General features: G+C 40.6%; 1 protein-coding gene across 1 annotated transcript in view; it reads left to right on the top strand.

Annotated features, from left to right (window-relative positions):
* fer1l4 (fer-1 like family member 4) overlaps nt 1-22,027 on the top strand; it is a 109,002-nt gene that overhangs the window by 78,753 nt on the left and 8,222 nt on the right. The window contains exons 32-44 of the mRNA XM_023995786.2: nt 2,423-2,542; nt 2,903-2,942; nt 4,085-4,179; nt 4,393-4,524; nt 4,723-4,839; nt 5,060-5,187; nt 5,557-5,727; nt 5,864-6,018; nt 6,674-6,855; nt 10,691-10,776; nt 10,901-10,999; nt 11,156-11,397; nt 19,493-19,779. Coding sequence (XP_023851554.1) covers nt 2,423-2,542; nt 2,903-2,942; nt 4,085-4,179; nt 4,393-4,524; nt 4,723-4,839; nt 5,060-5,187; nt 5,557-5,727; nt 5,864-6,018; nt 6,674-6,855; nt 10,691-10,776; nt 10,901-10,999; nt 11,156-11,397; nt 19,493-19,779 — 1,854 coding nt within the window. The remainder of the gene's footprint in view (nt 1-2,422; nt 2,543-2,902; nt 2,943-4,084; nt 4,180-4,392; nt 4,525-4,722; nt 4,840-5,059; nt 5,188-5,556; nt 5,728-5,863; nt 6,019-6,673; nt 6,856-10,690; nt 10,777-10,900; nt 11,000-11,155; nt 11,398-19,492; nt 19,780-22,027) is intronic.

A 22,027-nucleotide genomic window follows, 5' to 3' on the forward strand; every position in this document is an offset into this window, starting at 1 on the left:
ACAACCCCAAGAACACCATCCCAACCGTGAAGCATGGAGGTGGAAACACATTCTTTGGGGATGCTTTTCTGCAAAGGGGACAGGACGACTGCACCGTATTGAGGGAGGATGGATGGGGCCATGTATCGCGAGATCTTGGCCAACAACCTCCTTCCCTCAGTAAGAGCATTGAAGATGGGTCGTGGCTGGGTCTTCCAGCATGACAACGACACGAAACACACAGCCATGGCAACTAAGGAGTGGCTCCGTAAGAAGCATCTCAAGGTCCTGGAGTGGCCTAGCCAGTCTCCAGACCTGAACCCAATAGAAAATCTTTGGAGGGAGCTGAAAGTCCGTATTGCCCAGCGACAGCCCCGAACCTGAAGGATCTGGAGAAGATCTGTAGGGAGGAGTGGGCAAAATCCCTGCTGCAGTGTGTGCAAACCTAGTCAAGAACTACAGGAAACGTATGATCTCTGTAATTGCAACAAAGGTTTCTGTACCAAATATTAAGTTCTGCTTTTCTGATGTATCAAATACTTATGTCATGCAATAAAATGCAATTATAATTACTTAAAAATCATACAATGTGATTTTCTGGATTTTTGTTTTAGATTCCGTCTCTCATAGTTGAAGTGTACCTATGATAAAATTAACAGACCTCTACATGCTTTGTAAGTAGGAAAACCTGCAAAATCGGCAGTGTATCAAATACTTGTTCTCCCCACTGTATATATATATATATATACAACAAAAATATAATTTGTGTTTTTACCCCTTTTTCTCCCCAATTTCACGGTATTCATGGTGGTAGTTACAGTCTTGTCCCATCGCTGCAACTCCCGTACGGAGTTGAAAGGTCGAAAGCGAAGGTCGAAAGCTGTGCACTCCAACACTCAGACATCATTTACAAAAAAAAGCAGTGGTGTAAAGTACTAAAGTAAAACTACTTTCAGGTACTACTTAAGTGTTTTTTGGGGGTATCTATACTTAACTTTACTATTAATATTTTTGACAACTTTTACTTTAACTTCACTACATTGTACTTTTTATTACATACATTTTCCCTGGCACCCAAACGTACTAGTTACTTTTTGAATGCTTAGCAGGATAGGAAAATGGTCTAATTCACACACTTATCAATAGAACATCCCTGGTCATCCCTACTGCCTCTGATCTGGTGGACTCACTAACACATGCTTTGTTTGTAAATTATGTCTGAGTTGGAGCGTGCCCTTGGCTATCTGTAAATAAATAAAAAACTAGAAAATGTGTCCATCTGCTTTGCTTAATATAAGGAATTTGAAATTCTTTATACTTTTACTTTTGATACGTAAGTACATTTTAGCAATTACATTTAATTTTGATACTTAAGTATATTTAAAACCAAATACTTCTAGACTTTTACTCAAATGGTATTTTACTGGGTGACTTTCAAGCACTTATTTTAATGGGTGACTTTCAAGTATTTAGTGAGTCCGCCAGATCAGAGGCAGTAGGGATGACCAGGGATGTTCTTGTAATTAATAAGTGCATGAATTGGACAACTTTCCTGTCCGCCTAAGCATTCAAAATGTAATGAGTACTTTTGGCTGTCAGGGAAAATGTATGGAGTAAAAATTACATTATTTTCTTTAGGAATGTAGTGGAGTAAAAGTTGTCAAAAATATAAATAGTAAAGTACAGATACCCCAAAAAACGACTTAAGTAGTACTTTAAAGTATTTTTACTTAAGTACTTTACACCACTGCCGGTTGTTGGGGAATCGGCAGAGGCGAGTACCCTATAGGCAGAAGTTCCGGTTTTCAGGGGAAATGGAAAGAGAGCTTGTTATGAGACTTCTACTTTTGGACATTAACAAGGTGACACTCAATCTTAGCTCCTCTTCCACATTTACTGGATTGGTTGAACAGTGCAGCAGAGAACCTCCACCAAAAGTTTTTTCTTCTTCTTGTCAAGACCATTATGTAGGCGATCTAGTTTCAGGTGTTTCTTTAACACCTGCTACGTTAGGTTAAAGGTTCTTCGACAGTACACAGTTAAAATATAAGCACCCCCTATTTGACCTTCAACCTTTTTTGAAGATCATAGGAAATCCCAGGACAGAGTGTATTTAAGCTGTCACAAACTCCACCATTGTCTCTGACTAGTTGGATATTTATATTTACATACAGCATTCTTATAAATGTATATTTTTGTATCAGGTTTTTGCTGACATCATTGGTGAAATGTAAGCAATGCAAGCAATGAATGAAAGAAGTGAATTTCACTGTGGGATTTCCTGGGACTGATAAGGTTAAATGTTCCTACTACTGCTTGTTTTGAATAATACAAAGCAGCAATATGGTAGTATTGTCTATTTCCATATTTTACTGCAAAGGCACGGGGTCTTATAGTGCAGTATGAGATTTGTGACAGAATAAATCCACTTTCTCATCCTCAGTCTCCACTGAACAAACTAAAGAAGAACAAAGTGGAGGAGCTTGAAGAGGAGACCCCAGAGAAGGAGGAGCTTGATTGGTGGTCCAAGTACTATGCGTCAATGGAAGAGCTTAGAAACCAGGTATATAGTGAGTGTAACTAAGCAATGTTTTTATACCAAGGGTGGGCTTGGTGTGCTGAAATGTAATCCAACAGTGAGCTGCAGGCCAACAAAAAAAAAGACAACATTGTTCATAATTACATCAGATGTTTCTGGAAGTCTCTGGTGGGCCAAACCAACATTTGTTGTTGAGGGCCAGGTTTGTTGCAACTTTATACAGCATCAGCATACAATCAAATCACTCTTTTAATTCGTTTTGCAATACATTCTTCATTCACAGGAAATGTCAATATTTGGTTTTGCTACAGTACTATCATAGTAGTGAAGCCAGTAATGTTTATCTGTTTTGATGATAGTGAGACATATTTTTATTATTTCCAGACTGAGAACGAGGAGGACATGGATGAACAACAGGAAACAGGTACTCCACACAGCTGAGAGTTGTTGTCTGTCTAATACAGATGTCTACGGCCCTGTCTTAGTTAGATGCATAGGAGAATGAAAATCGTCACAGACTATTTGATTTTATTCTTACCACTTATGCTCAGAATTGCAAGTCTATATTGTGTGAACTCCTCCTTACAATTGTTCAATTCAACTGGGGGGAGTTTCCCAAAACCTCATAGCTACAATGGGAAATGCAACCATTTTAAAATCAATATTTGACTGTCAATCTTAATGAAGTCTTAAGTACTTTGCTGCTCTACCAGTGATGTAGGTGTGGTTCATCAAGAAAAACAGTACCTTTTACTTACGAAGCTTTTGGTAAAATCACCCCAGAGCTTTTGAAATTAAATCATTCTATGTATACTTTACTTTCTTATTTGTGCCCTGTTCTTCATACATTTTTGGCGATTCTAATATTTTATACAAGAGTTTAATATAATGACATTTCCAGCATCCATTAATACAATGTTAGGTTCTAATTTTCAGAGTAAAAACTCTACGGACACTATGAAAGCTCAACCAAGTTTATTCTTCCAAGAGGATCAATACAGCTGCATTAGACAAACATTTTCACACAAGCACTGATATTTAACCCTTTCTCCTAGGCTGAATCTCCTCCTACCCATCTGAACAAACATTATCTTTACTGCTAGGCAGGAAACTAAGAAATAGGCCATACACTTTTCTTTCTCCCTTAATGTGACCTGACCTCGACCCCCTTCAACACGAATCCATGGCTCTCTGCCCTTATCAATGCCTGCCACGTGATCGCTTCCTTGCACTCAGCACATTCCAAGCTTAGTTGCACCCACTCTATACCTTCCTCCTACAGATAACCATTAACCTCTGGTGTAGACCCTCTAACCCTAAGCACTCAATATTTCAATAGGATCGCTGATATAATGTAAACGTTACACATTACCCCCTCTCCCTCAGTGACATGAATAAGTATGTTTGATGTTCTCAGAACCCAACAGCAGTAATGCATCAGCCATGTGTGCCAAGTGATCCTTTCCCCATCTCAGTGTGGAAATCTGCACACGCTGTATCTCATTGAAGGCTTCAATGCACAGAGCAATTGTAATCTCTGTGTTAAAAGTCATGTTTTTTCAACAGATGTTGGCACATTAGAGGCAGAGGAGGAGGATGCTGTGATAGTGGAGATAGAGCCACCGCCCAAACCGAAACGAAAAAAGATAGCAACTCTGCAGGTGACAATTTTCTCTGTGAGAATTTGATGACGCCTGGACAGCACTATGGCAGGTGTAAATGGTGGTGTAGATTCAAATCCGGCCACGCCCTTCTAGCACACCACACCTCCTCCTTACTTTCTTCTATCTCCTCATTGTGTCTGTCCAATATACTTGGAAATGTGAGCAAAAAATACAGTGAGGCTACATTAAATAACCTGGGTGTTTTCTCAGCTCTATAAATCAGAACTGGAGGATGAGTTTAGCGAATTCATGGATTGGCTGCACACGTTCCCCATCTACAAAGGCAAAACCAATGATGAAGAGGATGAGGATGAAGAGGAGAGAAGCATGGGGAAATACAAGGTGAGCGAGATAAGAACAAATTGTTACTCTAGACCTAAAAGAGAAATGTGTCTCCCTCAATAAATCAAATCAGAGCGATTTTTACTGTCATAAGTGTCTTAGAGAGTGACACGATTGTGTCAAAACCACTCTTCAGTACTGATACTGTGTGGTTGGTTGAGACAGTGTTAGTAAAAAAAGTGTTTTTTGTTGCCACAGGGTTCTTTTTTGATTTATCCCATCTCACCTGAGGACGAACATGCAGAGCGCCAGATTACCAAAGGAATTCCCCAAAATACACCCATTAAAGTACTTGTGCGGGTGTATGTTGTGAAGGTAGGCTTATAAGCTAGCATGCTTTTGTTGCTTACGTTTTCAAGACATGTGAACTGAATTCGAAAAACCTCAGCACAACTCCATTGCTATGCAATTTCAAAGTAATTCATAAATTACTTTTAATATGTTAATACAATGTTATTACTCAAGTAATAGCAACCTTACTACATAAGAGCAAATTAAAGGAACAATGTTATCAATCTCCCCCATGAATTTCCAGGCCACCAACCTGGCCCCTACTGACCCTAATGGAAAGGCAGATCCCTATGTGGTGGTGAAAGTTGGTGGACAGAGCATGGACAGCAAGGAGAGCTATATTCCCAAACAGCTCAACCCAGTGTTTGGCGAGTGAGTGGCAACAGGAAGAATTATAAATATTCAACTACCGAATATGATTACACAGAGTTAAATCAAACATCAAACCAAAAACTCTTGCTTGTCGAACTGCTGACATGAATGATGTCATTGTGTTTTTTAAGGCGGAACCATTTTCAAGGAGTATTGCAAGAAACGATCACTATTTAACAAACACATTAAAGGCCCAGCGCAGTCAAATTCATATTCATATCCTCTTTGTACAATAGCTGAAGAATCTGTGAAAGTGTGACAACATGATTAGCGTTATTTTACCACCGTTTACGAAAGTTTGCTTACACAGGTCCTTTTTCAGGAGGTTCTGCATGTATGGAGTTTTTACATGTTGCACTTCTCCTGTAGAGTGTTTGAGCTGACCGTGTCCTTCCCACTGGAGACGGAACTTAATCTGATGGTGTTTGACCACAACTTGGTGGGCTCTGATGACCTCATCGGAGAGACGCGAATCGACCTGGAGAACCGTTTCTACAGCCACCACTACGCAGGCTGTGGCATCGCCCTCTACTATGACACGTGTGTCTGATATTCCTGTCCATACAGGACATTACATCTCAATAATGGCACAAGATATTACGGTGCATCAAAATGGCATAACCTCATCACTGGTCTCTGCAGCATCATTTAAGGCAGCTGTTTTCTGTGATTGCAGAGACGGATACAATAAGTGGAGAGATGCCAAGAAACCATCTGCCATTCTGGCAGAGCTCTGCAGGAAAAATGCGATTCCCTCTCCGGAATACCGTGAATGGGAAATCAAAGTTCTAAACAAAATCTTCAAAGTGCCTGATGAAGCGTTTCCTGAAGGTATGTTTCCTTTAACATGTGGGTCGTTCTGTACGAAACTGAAGGGAAAAAAAGACCATGTCCAGAATTCAATCAGATCAGCGGTAACCCGGGTTAGCCGACAACCGCGTAGCTTTTCATTGCTTTTGTTTAGGCGGTGTCGGAAGTGTAATTGCGTTGGAACTGTCAAATTGGTGAGCAGTTGCTCTTGTGGCCGTTGTCACGAAACCACAGTCGTCCTTATATCCCACAAGCGTTTAAAGTTTAGAATGAGAAAGTGTAGGCTATATAGAGACAATGATACTCAAATTGAAAATCATTAGACAAAATAATAAGGATTTATAATAAGGATTACATCACACATTCCAGTTTTCAAACTTGTAAGGAAATGAAATGTTGTAGAGTCTAGATCCAAATATCAAATGTACAGCATATACCAAATATCCTTGCTCCAGAGGACATTTTCATGTATTACATTTCAGAATGATCCAAAAAGTAATTCGCTTTTTTTTTTCTTTTTCTTTTTTTCGTGTGGAACAACCCATAACTGATTTACACAGATAGCAATCATGTGCACATAGACAATATTTGCAGCTGCATTATTAGCATGTTAATAACTAATCCATAACATGAACAAGTGGCACTATCATAATCATGTGTCCTTTGTGTCCTTCAGAGTTGCTGAAGAAGAACAAGAAGACAGAAGAGGATCTGCATGAGCTGGATGAGCACAAGGCCCTGAGTGTATTGCACCGGTGGGGGGAGATGAGAGAGTTTTGTGAGGGAGCCTGTCCCCTTGTACCAGAGCACTTGGAGGTGCGCTCCCTCCTCAACTCTGAGAAACCAGGACTGCCTCAGGTGAGGGCACATTTCTTGCCACAAATGCAGTTCAAAGTGCTTAACAACAAATCAAATAAAAGGTGAGAAATATAACAAAAACTTTACGTTTCTATACAAATATAAAATTAAGATATAACAAGATCAAGATCACAATAGTATAACAATAGTAAAATAACAGTGAATATGAGAGACTAATGCAGCAATAAATTAAAGGGGATAAAATAAATAAGATATACAGTATGGGATAAAATAAATAAAGTCAATTATATGGCTAAGACAACTAAGAACACCCTTGGTAAAAGCACAGCTAAAGAGAAGCTTTTATTTGTTCTTATTTTTTTTTTTTTACAGTTTCTGAAGCCATCAAAATCCTCATTAGTCCAAGGGCCAGTGGAAAAATGTGTCCACTTTGGTGGATAACCGATATGTGAAATTTGGCCGGCTGGCCCATGGACTATCTGGCAGGCTGTTCCAAAGGCTAGGACCATAGTGACTAAAGGCAGCCTCACCAAAAGTTTTTGGATAATCCTGAATGAATCGTGAATAATGATGAGTGAGAAAGTTACAGATGCTCAAATATCATACCCCACCAAAAATGCTAACCTCCCCTGTTATTGTAATGGTGAGAGGTTAACATGTCTTGGGGGTATGATATTTGTGCGTCTGTAACTTTCTCAGCTGACAGTCTGCACTTTAACATCATAGTCTTTGTATCATTTCAAATCTAAAGTGCTGGAGTACAGAGCCAAAACAACAACAAAATGTGTCACTGTCCCAATACTTTTGGAGCTCACTGTGTTTTAAGCCTGGTTCACACTGGCAGTTTGAAGTAACTCAAATCCTATTTTTTTTGCATATCTGATTCGAATCTGCACTTTTTCCTGCAGTATGAACAGCCGAAACGCACATGTAACCAGATATTTCAAGCCACATTTTAAACTACCTTCATAGGTGGTTTGAAATCAAATACAAGTCTGATTCCTGTCAATACGATCTGTGTCTGAACTGTCAAATCTGATTAATTTGCCATCAAGTGTTTTTTTTTACTGTTATTTGGCATATCTTGTCACTTGCTAGCTACTCTGTTGACAGTTTGACAAGAACACGTGGTAGCTAACTAGCTTGTTAATTGTTTACAAACAAATGTGTGAATGTTCTAGCGAGCTAAACAGCTAGCTTAAAAAGTGATCTTAAAAGGCCTTTGCAGACTGTATGTCGGATTCAATCTTTTACGATTATCCCGTCACACTGTGCAATGTTACCAAATGAAAATCTTGCTATCAACCTGGTCAGTTCTGTCGGCGATTGGCTTGCAAGGCTACGCCAGCCGATGTATTTGATCTGCGCATGTGCCAGCAGCGTAAGCATCACTCTATTCTTATGGGCGAGTGAAGTGAGTTCGGAAAAACTGAAAGTATGCATCTTATATGTTCGAACTCAGAATCAAATAGGCTTCCCCAAAATAACATGTGGTAGAACGTTTATTTTCATTGCTGATTTTGTGCATCCAAGTCCCATCAGGTAGCCTGATTTCAGATGTGTCATGTAAACAAGATTAGTAGGGAAATGGTTATTCTGGCACAGCATGTAGGCTAAACGTTTAAATCAAGCTATTATATTAATCTGACCATTCATAATAATTGTATTATTGTGCGCATACTCAGTGCCGATGTAACGATCTGGGTGTCGTGGGTGTGAAGTCAGGCGCAGGAAACAGAGAGTTCAAAATCGTGCTTTTTAATGCACAAACGGCGGACATAGGCCACCCCACGAAACACTGGGTGCCGAAAAACAAATGCCCCAAACACAGGGACTAAAACAGTCCAGCAAAACCCACGAACAGGAACAAACACATTCGTCTCCAACATACACAAATGTTACCACAAACAATCCCGCACAAAGAAACAGGCGGGCCGGCTGACTAATAAAGCCCAACTAATCACCACAAACTCAAAACAGGTGTAATCAATAAACATACAAGGAGGGGGAGGAAAGAATCGGTGGCAGCTAGTAGGCCGGCGACGACGACCGCCGAGCGCCACCCGAACGGGAAGGGGAGCCACCTTCGGTCGGAGTCGTGACAGCCGACAGTGTCCCTATTGGTCAACACCAGCCACACTACACGATAAAACGCAAAAAAAAATCTGACACTGCTAGGACTTTGTCGGAGCCTACGACTGCACATGTCGGTACTTCGTAGGCAGACCTAGACCCTGTCACACTGAACGAGCCAAGGAGTTACAACCTAAGAATTTGCCTACGACAGAGGCATCTTGGCTGGGACAGCAAAATCGCTGCATAAGACGGCTAAAATCATACAGTCTGCAAAGGCCTTTACACTATGATTTCGAACATGCAACGTAACTGGGAAACTTCCATGGCAGGCATTGTTGTCAACTTAGCTTGCTACACAACAACTTCTGAGTGAGAGCACCACCCTACACCACTGCACACACACCACCAGTACCATGACATGTAGGGTAGCCATGTCAGCAAATTACTACAGTCTGAACACACACATATTCGATTTGGTCACTTGTAACTAAAAGCATATCAGACATGTATTCAAATACATCATCTTGAAACAAAGTGCTGGTGTGCTTTCCTCCCACGAAAACAAAGTGAAAATTGCAATGCAAATAAGCCTTGTCTGCGAATTTTGTGACTACTTTTAAGAACTTTGCATATGGCCGCCTTGCTCGGTCTCCTTTACCTCTGCTCCTTGGTAAGCCACATGTCACACGAACAGATCAAGGAGGAGGTATACAAAGGGCTCAAAAGTTGTTTATTTAGGATTTTTGAGAAATGACACCCCAGCGCCTGGACAGAAAAGTTTGTCAGCACTCTAGCAACGTTTTATTTATTTAACCAGAAAAAAAACCTTGAGGGTGTACATAACACAAGAACACAATGCAATACATGGTCTTAAACTAAGCAAGCGACACCCTCTCCTCCAGTTTTAAAGTACTTTGCAGATCGTTCCAAGACCAAGGAGCAATAAAGGAAAATTTTATTTTTCCCATATTTAGTCCTGGCCTTAGGAACTGTGAAAGATAGTAGTATCTGAGACAGAGACTATACGTTTGTGATGGCCTTATTAAAAAGGAGCATAGATAAGTAGGCAGTAGTCCTTCTTGTGGGAAGGGAGGGCCACTTCACCATGTCGGATAGATCACAGTGATGGGTGTGTAGTCTTGCATTTGTTGGAAATCTAAGCGTCCCTTGATGCACAGTGTCCAGTATCTTATGAGTGAATTCAGTCCCAAAACAAAATTCCTCTATGGGGCATTACGCGAGGTGCTTCATGGTGCCTGGGAGACATAAACCTTTTACTGCAGTGGGCTAAATCAGGGTCGCAGTGTTTCTTGGTAGTCTTAAACATTTATACTTTGAAACAAAAGTATACACCTCACACACACATGGTTATGGGATAAAAAAAGAAGACAACTGCACCATGTCAGATATAGAGTTGAAATGTATTGAATTTTGAGTTTGCATCCCAATATTACACTTTATATACATCACAGAAGACTGAAATATAACAAAACCATTTAACATAGGAACACTAGATTTTTTGGCGTTTACATTTTTTGTATGTTTATTAATTATGAAAGGATGAAAAAGATTAATACAATTACACCCATGAGGCCAAGGGCCAGTTGGCTGCAGGAAACGGCTACAGAAGCTGCACATGACAGCCTGGACCAGAGGTAGTGGATGCCCTGATTTGTGTTTAATGTAACCACAAGTTTTAGACATGGCGATATTGGTGTTCCAGTGATTACCCCTGAACACTGGTTCAGGTTTCTTTCATGAGTCCTTGTCCTGACTGCTCTGTGCCCGGTGCTTTCAGGGCTACGCTCACATGTGGATCGATATGTTTCCTATGGACGTACCAGCACCTCCACCTATCGATATCAAACCACGGCTGCCTATAAGGTAATCCAGACTAGTGTTCAAAGTTAAATGTTAGTGTCTGTGAGACACCATGTCATACTACTACATACTAGGATCCACAACCTAAAGATAACTCAGCAACACCCACTTTTCTCTCTCACTAAAGCTATGAGTTGCGCGTGATCATATGGAATACTGATGACGTCGTCCTGGATGATGTCAACCCCTTCACTGGAAATCCATCCAGTGATATATACATGAAAGGGTTGGTAAAAATCACACACACACACACACACACACACAACACACAACACACACACACAGTACAGTAACTGGATTCGGATTTTATGGATGATATATAAAGATTATTTGTAGAAAGTTGTGTGAATTGACTTTGAATTGTTTGTCACTCTGAATACAGCTGGATTAAAGGCTTAGATGGGGACAAACAGGAGACTGATGTCCACTTCAACTCCTTGACTGGGGAGGGGAACTTCAACTGGCGTTTTGTCTTCCGGTTTGACTACCTCCCCACAGAGAAAGAGATCACCTTTACAAAAAAGGAGTCTATCTTCTCTCTGGAGGAATCTGAGTTCCGCCAGCCTGCCGTTCTTGTGCTTCAGGTCTGGGACTATGACCTCATCGCCGCAAACGACTTCCTGGGTGAGAGGTCATGATGAGTTTGTATCTTTGTGGTTCTGTTGTCCTGTGTGAGCATGGAGCTTGCAACGCCAAATGTCGTGGGTTCGATTACGCTGGAGCCACCCATACGTATAATTTATGCAGACATAAGGTCGCTTTGGGTAAAAGTGCCTGCTAAATGGCATAAGTATTCAATTATTTAGATTTTTTGTTTTTCCTCTTCTCAGTTCATATTGGCTACGAAAACAATACCAGAACGACTGATGAACATACCAACTACTAGTAAACATAAACTATAAATTAGCACTTCATTTTTGTATATATTTCTTTTTAACCTTTATTTCAACAGGGAGTTGAGACCAAGGTCTTTTTCACAAGGGAGCCCTGCATTTTACAACGCTTACAGCTTTTACAAAATACAGGAAAATACAAAAATATAGATGGATTCAAGAAAAACAATCACATTTCTCAATAAAGAGGTCCTCTACATTTTTATTTGCCCGAGAGGCACCAATGTATCCAGTTTAAATAAATTCACTGGCCCAGGCACTAACGTAACAACTTAACGTTTTTAGTGGCCCAGACAATAACGTAACAACTTACATTTTTTACTGGCCCAGGAGTTTTAATGATGACTTAATCAAGTATTGTCTGCTTGTAATGAAGTAGAACAAAAGCAAATATGAAGAGTTAATGGTGCTGTTGACAAAAAAAATCACATAGGGTATGTTTTTCATAATACATAATGGTTTGTTTCTAGATTGTTTAGTAGAATTCAACACAGTATATCCCTTACAAGTAAACATATACTAATAGAGAAATGAAGGCAAAGGCTGCTAAAGGTTCAGATCTTAGTCGTGAGAGTTGGCATGACAAACATTGGTCTATATTCATACTGTCCAAGCAGAAATTCATAAATAGTCATACAAAGAAATTACCTCAAAGTGACAGCTTCCTGACATCTTAACCATCTTCTTACCTCAGAAGGAGACCAGGAACGATTTATCTCAGCAATCAACTAATGTATTTAATTACAATAGTTTGTCACGTTAGCATTGTCGTGTCTTTGCTATCATTAAATTGAAGACTTATAGTTTATATCAAAGATTCCTGTAATTAGGGATTACGCGATCAACTGATTAATAACGTAACTAATTAACTATGAATTTTGGGGGCACCAGGGAAAGTAGTCAGATTACAAAGTTATAATTTCCCAATATAACCTTTCAGATATTTTCATATCTGATCAATAGTCTTCTGATTAATGATTTATTTGATTTATTTATTTGGTTATCTGCACGAACCCAGTCTTCACTATGAGTCATCCATACATCAATTGTCTTAAATCATTTATTTATTACTAAGTAATTCACAGAAATGCATAAACAAACAAACAAACTTAAAATGGTTACATGAAATGATGGGAGAAATATGCCCTAGTGGGCTGAACCGGCATGGCGGCTTGTTAGACAAAGGGAAAATTGGGGGTCGACAAAGAAGTCACTACAGAGTTCATAACTATAACAATTGACATGCTAATCCTTTACACATGAACGCTCACTCATTCGGGAACAATTGCAATCAATATATATATATTTACGCCCAGTGTGTCGTCTTGATCGCTGGAGAAAGGTTAGTTTCTGTTGGAGAGATTCGTCCGTCTCTCTCTGTTATCGTGGATAGTTCAGAGTGACATTCGTTATAGAATGGATGTTTCGGCGGTTGTCKTTCTTCGCGTTCAATGATACCGAATTCCTAGCTGCAGACTAGTCGTCAATATCAAAGACTTGTTCTTATTCGTCTAAGAGTTTAACCACGTGGTATGGTTAAAGATTCAGCAATGGTACTTAACCTTCGTTCTCCTCCTATGGAGAAAAACATGGTCTGCTGATAATTTCTCAGAGTTGGGTTTTTATTCGGATTGCAGAGAGGGGCTGTCCCAGGATGTCTGAGCCAACTGGCTCAGGGGCGGGTCCTCGGATTTAGTTCAAATCAAAAGGGATTTGTATTTTTCTTCATTAAACAGTCCAAAATCATATTACACAATTATACAAACAGTATCATACTCACCCATTCATTTTATACAACAATCAGATGTAAACCTCATATCTGAGGTTATTATATAAACAGCGGTATGGTAATGTAGCCACACAGTCTCCCATGAGTTTCCAACGTGGTGACAAACGGACATGTTAATAGCTGGAATCTTCACCGATCTTTTATACTTTTTCCGGAACATGAAACTGTTCATACCTCAAGTTCTGTGAGGTGGAAGAAACCCCTTTGTCCTGAAAGTTTACCCTCTCTCTAATACTGTTTGGCCATGAGGAGATTCTCAGGAATTTTACGACGTCTCTCTGTGACCACAGCATGGGTTGTAGGGGGCAGGGAGAGGCAGGGAGAGGGGGGTGGGGCTTGCTATACCCAACCAGGCAACGTCATGACAGCATAATGTGACCAGTTGAAGGTTGTAGCCGCTACATCACCTTTTTGGAGAGGCGATCGGTCCTCTGATAATTACGTAAAGATCTAAAACACTATAAAGCACACAGGTTCTTTATCAACAGGGGTGGAATGTGGAAATAACAAAAAATAACAAAAAGAATGCTTGGTGCATTCAGCATGTCAATACTTCTTTAAAAATAAGTATTGATGATTGCAATAGAAGTCATTTTATTTTCAGCAGCAGCAATTAATTGTTTTAGCATCAGCTTTATATTCAATAGATTTATAGTTTCACACATCAATAATCAACATCGGAGTGCTCAGCATATAAGCATAAAAGGCACAGTCACCGCTCTCGTCCTCCCGAGGCACGTCAACCTTCACAGGTAAAGTGAAACTGCTGAGCACATGGAAACACTGGCATTTCTAAGGCAATCCCCACTACCCAATAATAAGATGCAAATAGGTGCAATCAGTCTAGATGTGACGCATGTCACATATTCCCCCTGCAATTTCAAAATGTGTCCTCACATTTTGGACAATCATAAAAAATAGCATGCAATAAAAATAAGAAAATATGCATGCAAAATATTAAGAAATCAAATCTTCACTTTTTTCTATACACGAGGTGACCTCAGGATTAAACTAACACACACAGGTTCTTTTAATCAGAGGTGGCACATGGGAATAGCGATCAACAACGGTCTTTTTTTTGCATGGGTGTCCGAGCTATGTGCTAGTTGTTTAGACAGACAGCTTGGTGCATTCAGCATGTCAATACTTCTTTAAAAATAAGTAGTGATGAAGTCAATCTCTCCTCCACTTTGAGCCATGAGAGATTGACATGCATATTACTAATGTTAGCTCTCCATGTACGTTTAAGGGCAAGCCAGGCTGCACTGTTCTGAGCCAATTGTAATTTTCCCTCTTTGTGGCACCTGACCACACGACTGGAAAGTAGTTCAGGTGCGGACAAAACTACGGCCTGTAAGACCTAATTTATTGATAGTGTTGTTAAGAAGGCAGAGCAGCACTTTATTATGGACAGACTTCTCCCCATCTTAGTTACTATTGCATAATTTTTTTTTGACCGTGACAGTTTACAATCCAGGGCAGCGGTGTTAAATACTTAAGTACAAATAATTTAAAGTACTACTTAAGTAGTTTTTTGGGGTATCTGTACTTAACAATGTATTTTTTGGACTACTTTTACTTCACTACATTACTAAACAAAATAATGTATTTTTTACTCCGTACATTTTCCATTTCCATTTGACTCAATTAGTATTGTACTGGGTGATTTTTACTTTTACTTTAGTAACTTTCTATTAAGGTATCTATACTTTTACTTAAATATCACAATTGGGTACTTTTTATAGCACTACTCCAGTTACTTGAAGCAGTTTAGTCACCAATTTCCACATTATTCATTTCAATATTTAGTTGAGGTTTAGGGTTTAGTGAATGATTTTTCCCAAATACAATGCTTTTAGTTTTTGAAATATTTAGGATCAACTTATTTCTTGCCACCCATTCTGAAACTGACTGCAGCTCTTCGTTAAGTGTTTCAGTGATTTCACTCGCTGTGGTAGCTGATGTGTATAGTGTTGAGTCATCCGCATACATAGACTCACGGGCTTTAGTCAAACATATACAGTACCAGTCAAAAGTTTGGACACACCTACTCATTCAAGGGTTTTTATTTTATTTCTACTATTTTCAACATTGTAGAATAATAATGAAGACATCAAAACTATGAAATAACACACATGGAATCATGTAGTCACCAAAAAAAGTGTTAAACAAATCAAAATATATTTTATATTTGAGATTCTTCAAAGTAGCCAACCTTTGCCTTGATGACAGCTTTGCACACTCTTGGCATTCTCTCAACCAGCTCATGAGGTAGTCACCTGGAATGCATTTCAATTAACAGGTGTGCCATGTTAAAAGTTAATTTTGGGAATTTCTTTCCTTCTTAATGCGTTTGAGCCAATCAGTTCTGTTGTGACAACTGATAAAGAAGATAGCCCTATTTGGTAAAACACCAAGTCCATATTATGGCAAGAACAGCTCAAATAAGCAAAGAGAAATGATAGTCCATCAGTACTTTAAGACATGAAGGTCAGTCAATCCTGAACATTTCAAGAACTTTGAAAGTTTCTTCAAGTGCAGTCGCAAAACAACATCAGGCGCTATGATGAAACTGGCTCCCATGAGGACTGCCACAGGAAAGGAAAACACAGAGTTACCTCTGCTGCAGAGGATAAATTCATTAGAATAAACTGCACCTGCGATTGCAGCCCAAATACATGCTTCACAGAGTTCAAGTAACAGACATCTCAACATCAACTGTTCAGAGGAGACTGCGTGAAATACCCGCCTCCATGGTCAAATTGCTTCAAAGAAACCACTACTAAAGGACACCAATAATAAGAAGAGACTTGCTTGGGCCAAGAAACACAAGCAGAGTAGGTGAATGGATGATCTCTGCATATGTGGTTCCCACCGTGAAGCATGGAGAAGGTAGTGTGATGGTGCTTTGCTGGTGACACTGTCAGTGATGTATTTAGAATTCAAGACACACTTTTTATTTATTTATTTTAACCTTTATTTTACCAGGTAAGTTGACTGAGAACACATTCTCATTTACAGCAACGACCTGGGAAATACTTACAGGGGAGAGGAATGAGCCAATTGTAAGCTGGGGATGATTAGGTGACCATGATGGTATGATGGCCAGATTGTGAATTTAGCCAGGACATGATATGTGCCATGGGCTCTTTAGTGACCACAGAGAGTCAGGACACCCATTTAATGTGGGGCAGCAGGTAGCCTAATGGTTAAAGTGCTGGGCCGAGAAACCGAAAGGTTGCTGGATTGAATCTCCGAGCTGACAAGGTAAAAATCTGTTGTTCTGCCCCTGAACAAGGCAGTTAACCCACTGTTCCCCGGTAGGCTGTCATTGTAAATAAGAATTTGTTCTTAACTGATTTGCCTAGTTAAATAAAGGTTATTTAAAAAAAAAAGTCCCATCTGAAAGACAGCAACCTACATAGGGCGATGTCCCCAATCACTGCCCTGGGGTATTGGGCTATTTTATTTATATATTTTTTGACCAGAGGAAAGGGTGCCTCCTACTGGTGTCCAGCACCATCTGGTCTCCCATCCAGCAATAACCCTACTTAGCTTCAGAAGCAAGCCAGCAGTGGGATGCAGGGTGGTATGCTGCTGAATAACCAGCATGGCTACCACAGCATTCTGCAGCGATACACCATTCCATCTGGTTTGCGATTAGTGGGACTATCATTTGTTTTTCAACAGTACAATGACCCAAAACACACCTCCAGGCTGTATAAGGGCTATTTGACCAAGGAGAGTGATGGAGTGCTGCATCAGATGACCTGGCCTCCACAATAACCCGACCTTAACCCAATTGAGATGGTTTGGGATGAGTTGGACTGCAGAGTAAAGGAAAAGCATCCAACAAGTGCTCAGTTTATGTAGGAACTCCTTCAAGACTGTAGGAAAAGCATTCCTCGTGAAGCTGGTTGAGAGAATGCCAAGAGTGTGCAAAGCTATCATTAAGGCAAAGGGTGGCTACTTTGAACAATCTAAAATATACAATATATTTTGATTTGTTTAACACTTTTTTGGTTACTACATGATTCCATATGTGTTATTTCATAGTTTTTATGTATTTGATCTACAATGTGGAAAATAGTAAAAATAAAGAAAACCCCTTGAATGATTCGGTGTGTCCAAACTTTTGACTGGTACTGTAAATATACATTTTGTAATGGAAAACTATTTCTAAAATGCATACTTTTTCCGAACTCACTTCAATCATGCATAAGAGGGAGGCTTGCGCTGCTGGTGCTGGCACATGCGCAGATCAAATATACCGCTTGAACTCCGATTAAGAAAAAACAGGTGTTTTAATCAGTGTATGCTTACTTCAATTAGGACATTACGCCGATTAAGATAAACAGAGTAAGGTGTTTACATGACTAATGCCATACTCGGCCTATTGCCATAATCAGTTTAATATCAAATTACTAGTGTGCATGGTAACATACTCAATCGACAACCTCTCCTTTTCCTTGATCTCCATCTTATTCTTAAGATTGCCTATTATGATTATCATTATAATAATAAGTAATGTCGTTATCACTAGTAGGCTTTGTATAGTAGCCTTGTACAACCACCATCGAGCTGTAGGCCAAAGAGCGTGTATTGTTTAGTTTTAATACCGTAACTTACTTAGGCTTATATTTCAATATATAGGCTACGGTATCAATCAATCATTCATTCATTCGATCACACAGCATACGAGACATTCATGCTTTGAAATGCAATCAAGCATTTTAGTTTTCAAATGAAATAATAAAGGGAGCTGTTTTCAGTCTGCTGTAACAAAGGCTTTCTATATCTTTTTTTCCCCGTTAGAACAGGCTCTCTGTGTTCGTGCGTATATTATGACTATATTTTGGGAAGTTTTCCTTTCGGCTGTTCAGGCACACAACATATTTTTTGGAGGTAACGCCCCTTCGTCAGTGATTGGTCATCAGTAGGGTTTCTTCAATAAAGTCTTTGTTGTCATTTAACGAGAGACGACTACTTTTCAAGCAACTTTTTCCATTGAGAAATACTGCACCAAACATCTTCGAGATCTTAGTCGTGCAACTTTATGTCTTCGGCAAAAAACGATCATTAATGATAGAGTTCTTGAGTCATCTTCGATTCATTCTGACTATTTTGAGGAAGTGTATACTGGCTACGGCATCTCAAAATGGACAAACAGTACTATTGCCACTTTTTTCAAATTTTTGAAGGGAAGGTCTTTTAAGGGAGGACAACTTTGAAAAGGGGTGGATCCCGTTTGTGAAGTCGGTCACCATCGTTGGTCACCCCTTTTCAAAGTGTGTTGCATTATGGTTATAAAAATTGTCCAGCATGGCCTTTACAAAAGTAATGTGATCAAAGGTCATGCAGTTTTCGATTAAGCCAAGGTGCTTCTCACCAACTGCACCCATCACCTATATTGTGGGAGGCACTATTTGTCAACCAAATCATTAGTGTGTTTTGTTTGACCCATTCGAACGTGGCCAAAGAGGTGACTGAAACAGGAACCAACTTTGCAGCTGTTCTAAAGCTACAGCAGATCCAAATGAAAGTGATATTTCAGACCTCTCTCTAACCAATTCATTGTAGACATGTTATGTTTTCAGTTTGTGATATGGGGGTATAGAAAAGTTTATTTCAACATTTATACAGATACGCTTTTATAAACAATAGCAGATATGTTGAAACTGCCATATTGAACTGAGCCTTGCTGTTGGAAAACCACTACAGTGTCCAACTAACGGCTGTCGCAAATGCACCTCCCGAATTGTCTACAGTTGGCTTCGTTAGGATGACCACTCAAACAAACCATTGTTAAAAACATGACCTTTGGGGCCTCCCGAGTGGCGCAATGGTCTAAGGCACGCTTGAGGCGTCACTAGGGACACAGGTTCGATCCCAGGCTGTGTCACAGCCGGCCCTTATTGCTGTGATGTCGACTCCTTTGGTGGTGTGTAGATATTAAAATGTCAGGAAAACTATTACTTAGCTTGATACTCTTCAGCTGCTAAAGGTTGCTCTCGCCCCTCTGTCACCTCTCTCCCAGGCTCCATTGAGCTGCGTCTGAACGACATGGTGCGGGCAGCCAAGACCTCAGGGCAGTGCAGCATAAAGATGGCCAAGGACAGGGCCAGTCCCCGCTTCTCTATCTTCCTTAACAAAAGGATGAAAGGATGGTGGCCCCTCATCAAGCTCAAGAGTCAGGAGGACATTGAGAGGGAGGAGAAGGAGGCTGAAGAGGCAAAGAAGAACAAGAAAAATACCAAGCGCAGAAAGATGAAGCCGGAGGACCTTCAGTTTGTAGACAGCAGTGGGAGCACTTATCTCCTCATGGTAATGCATTATGAGATTATAATTGACCTGGAGGGTTGGGCAGGAGTAAATCCTGTTGTGGGTCACACATGAATAACTGAGGTTATGGGGAGGATCCTAGTTAGCCCAAACTCCATGCAAGTTTGGTATTTTATACATTACCTTCCTCTTAATTGTCGTCCACTTAATTGTGCCGTTGTTGAACTTTCCAGACACTTTTAAAGTGTATGGCAATTATCCTTAAGAGTCTATTGTGCATCATTCTAAGAAACATAATTTTAAAAATCCACATCAACATCAGACAGTTTAATCAGCATGACTATCTTGGCAAAGGAGAAATGCTCACTAACAGGGATGTAAACAAATTTGTGCACAAAAGTTAAGAGAAATAAGCTTTTTGTGTGTATGGAATATTTCTGGGATCTTTTATTTCAGCTCATGAAACATGGGACCAACACTTTACATGTTGCATTTATATTTTTGTTCAGTGTAGTAAAGGCCAAATTAAATATAAATAAACATATTTTTATACCTGAAGCAGTACTAAAATTAAAAATCAAATAGCTGAATGTTAATTACTTCCAGCAGCTTTGGTTGAGCCTCCAATGACTATAGTGGAATCAGATTAGAGTGAGGGTATGGGTTAGTCTCGAATTGGTGGTAGTGATAAGTGTAGAACTTAAATATAACCTTTCTGTATGTGTGTTGTGATTAGGGCCCTGTGTTTTGCGCAATCATCTGACATAGTAAGATTGTATCCTGTATTTTAAGCCTTATCCCAAAATTTGAATTACACAAAAAAATTAAACCAATTGTCTGAGGATGGTGCTGGACCATCTGACATTACATTTACATTTACATTTAAGTCATTTAGCAGACGCTCTTATCCAGAGCGACTTACAAATTGGTGCATTCACCTTATGATATCCAGTGGAACAACCACTTTACAATAGTGCATCTAACTCTTTTAAGGGGGGGGGGTTAGAAGGATTACTTTATCCTATCCTAGGTATTCCTTAAAGAGGTGGGGTTTCAGGTGTCTCCGGAAGGTGGTGATTGACTCCGCTGACCTGGCCGTCGTGAGGGAGTTTGTTCCACCATTGGGGTGCCAGAGCAGCGAACAGTTTTTGACTGGGCTGAGCGGGAACTGTACTTCCTCAGAGGTAGGGAGGCGAGCAGGCCAGAGGTGGATGAACGCAGTGCCCTTGTTTGGGTGTAGGGCCTGATCAGAGCCTGAAGGTACGGAGGTGCCGTTCCCCTCACAGCTCCGTAGGCAAGCACCATGGTCTTGTAGCGGATGCGAGCTTCAACTGGAAGCTAGTGGAGAGAGCGGAGCGAGCGGGTGACGTGAGAGAACTTGGGAAAGTTGAACACCAGACGGGCTGCGGCGTTCTGGATGAGTTGTAGGGGTTTAATGGCACACAGGGAGCCCAGCCAACAGCGAGTTGCAGTAATCCAGACGGGAGATGACAAGTGCCTGGATTAGGACCTGCGCCGCTTCCTGCGTGAGGCAGGGTCGTACTCTGCGAATGTTGTAGAGCATGAACCTACAGAACGGGTCACCGCCTTGATGTTAGTTGAGAACGACAGGGTGTTTCCAGGATCACGCCAAGGTTCTTAGCACTCTGGAGGAGGACACAATGGATTGTCAACCGTGATTGGCGAGATCATGGAACGGGCAGGTCCTTCCCCGGGAGGAAGAGCAGCTCCGTCTTGCCGAGGTTCAGCTTGAGGTGGTGATCCGTCATCCACACTGATATGTCTGCCAGACATGCAGAGATGCGATTCACCACCTGGTTATCAGAGGGGGGAAAGGAGAAGAATTAATTGTGTGTCGTCTGCATAGCAATGATAGGAGAGACCATGTGAGGATATGACAGAGCCAAGTGACTTGGTGTATAGCGAGAATAGGAGAGGGCCTAGAACAGAGCCCTGGGGACACCAGTGGTGAGAGCACGTGGTCGGAGACAGATTCTCGCCACGCCACCTGGTAGGAGCGACCTGTCAGGTAGGACGCAATCCAAGCGTGGGCCGCGCCGGAGATGCCCAGCTCAGAGAGGGTGGAGAGGAGGATCTGATGGTTCACAGTATCAAAGGCAGCCGATAGGTCTAGAAGGATGAGAGCAGAGGAGAGAGAGTTAGCTTTAGCAGTGCGGAGCGCCTCCGTGACACAGAGAAGAGCAGTCTCAGTTGAATGACTAGTCTTGTAACCTGACTGATTTGGATCAAGAAGGTCATTCTGAGAGATATGCAGGAGAGCTGGCCAAGG

Source organism: Salvelinus sp. IW2-2015, linkage group LG11, assembly GCF_002910315.2.
Source record: "Salvelinus sp. IW2-2015 linkage group LG11, ASM291031v2, whole genome shotgun sequence".
Classification (NCBI taxonomy): domain Eukaryota; kingdom Metazoa; phylum Chordata; class Actinopteri; order Salmoniformes; family Salmonidae; genus Salvelinus; species Salvelinus sp. IW2-2015.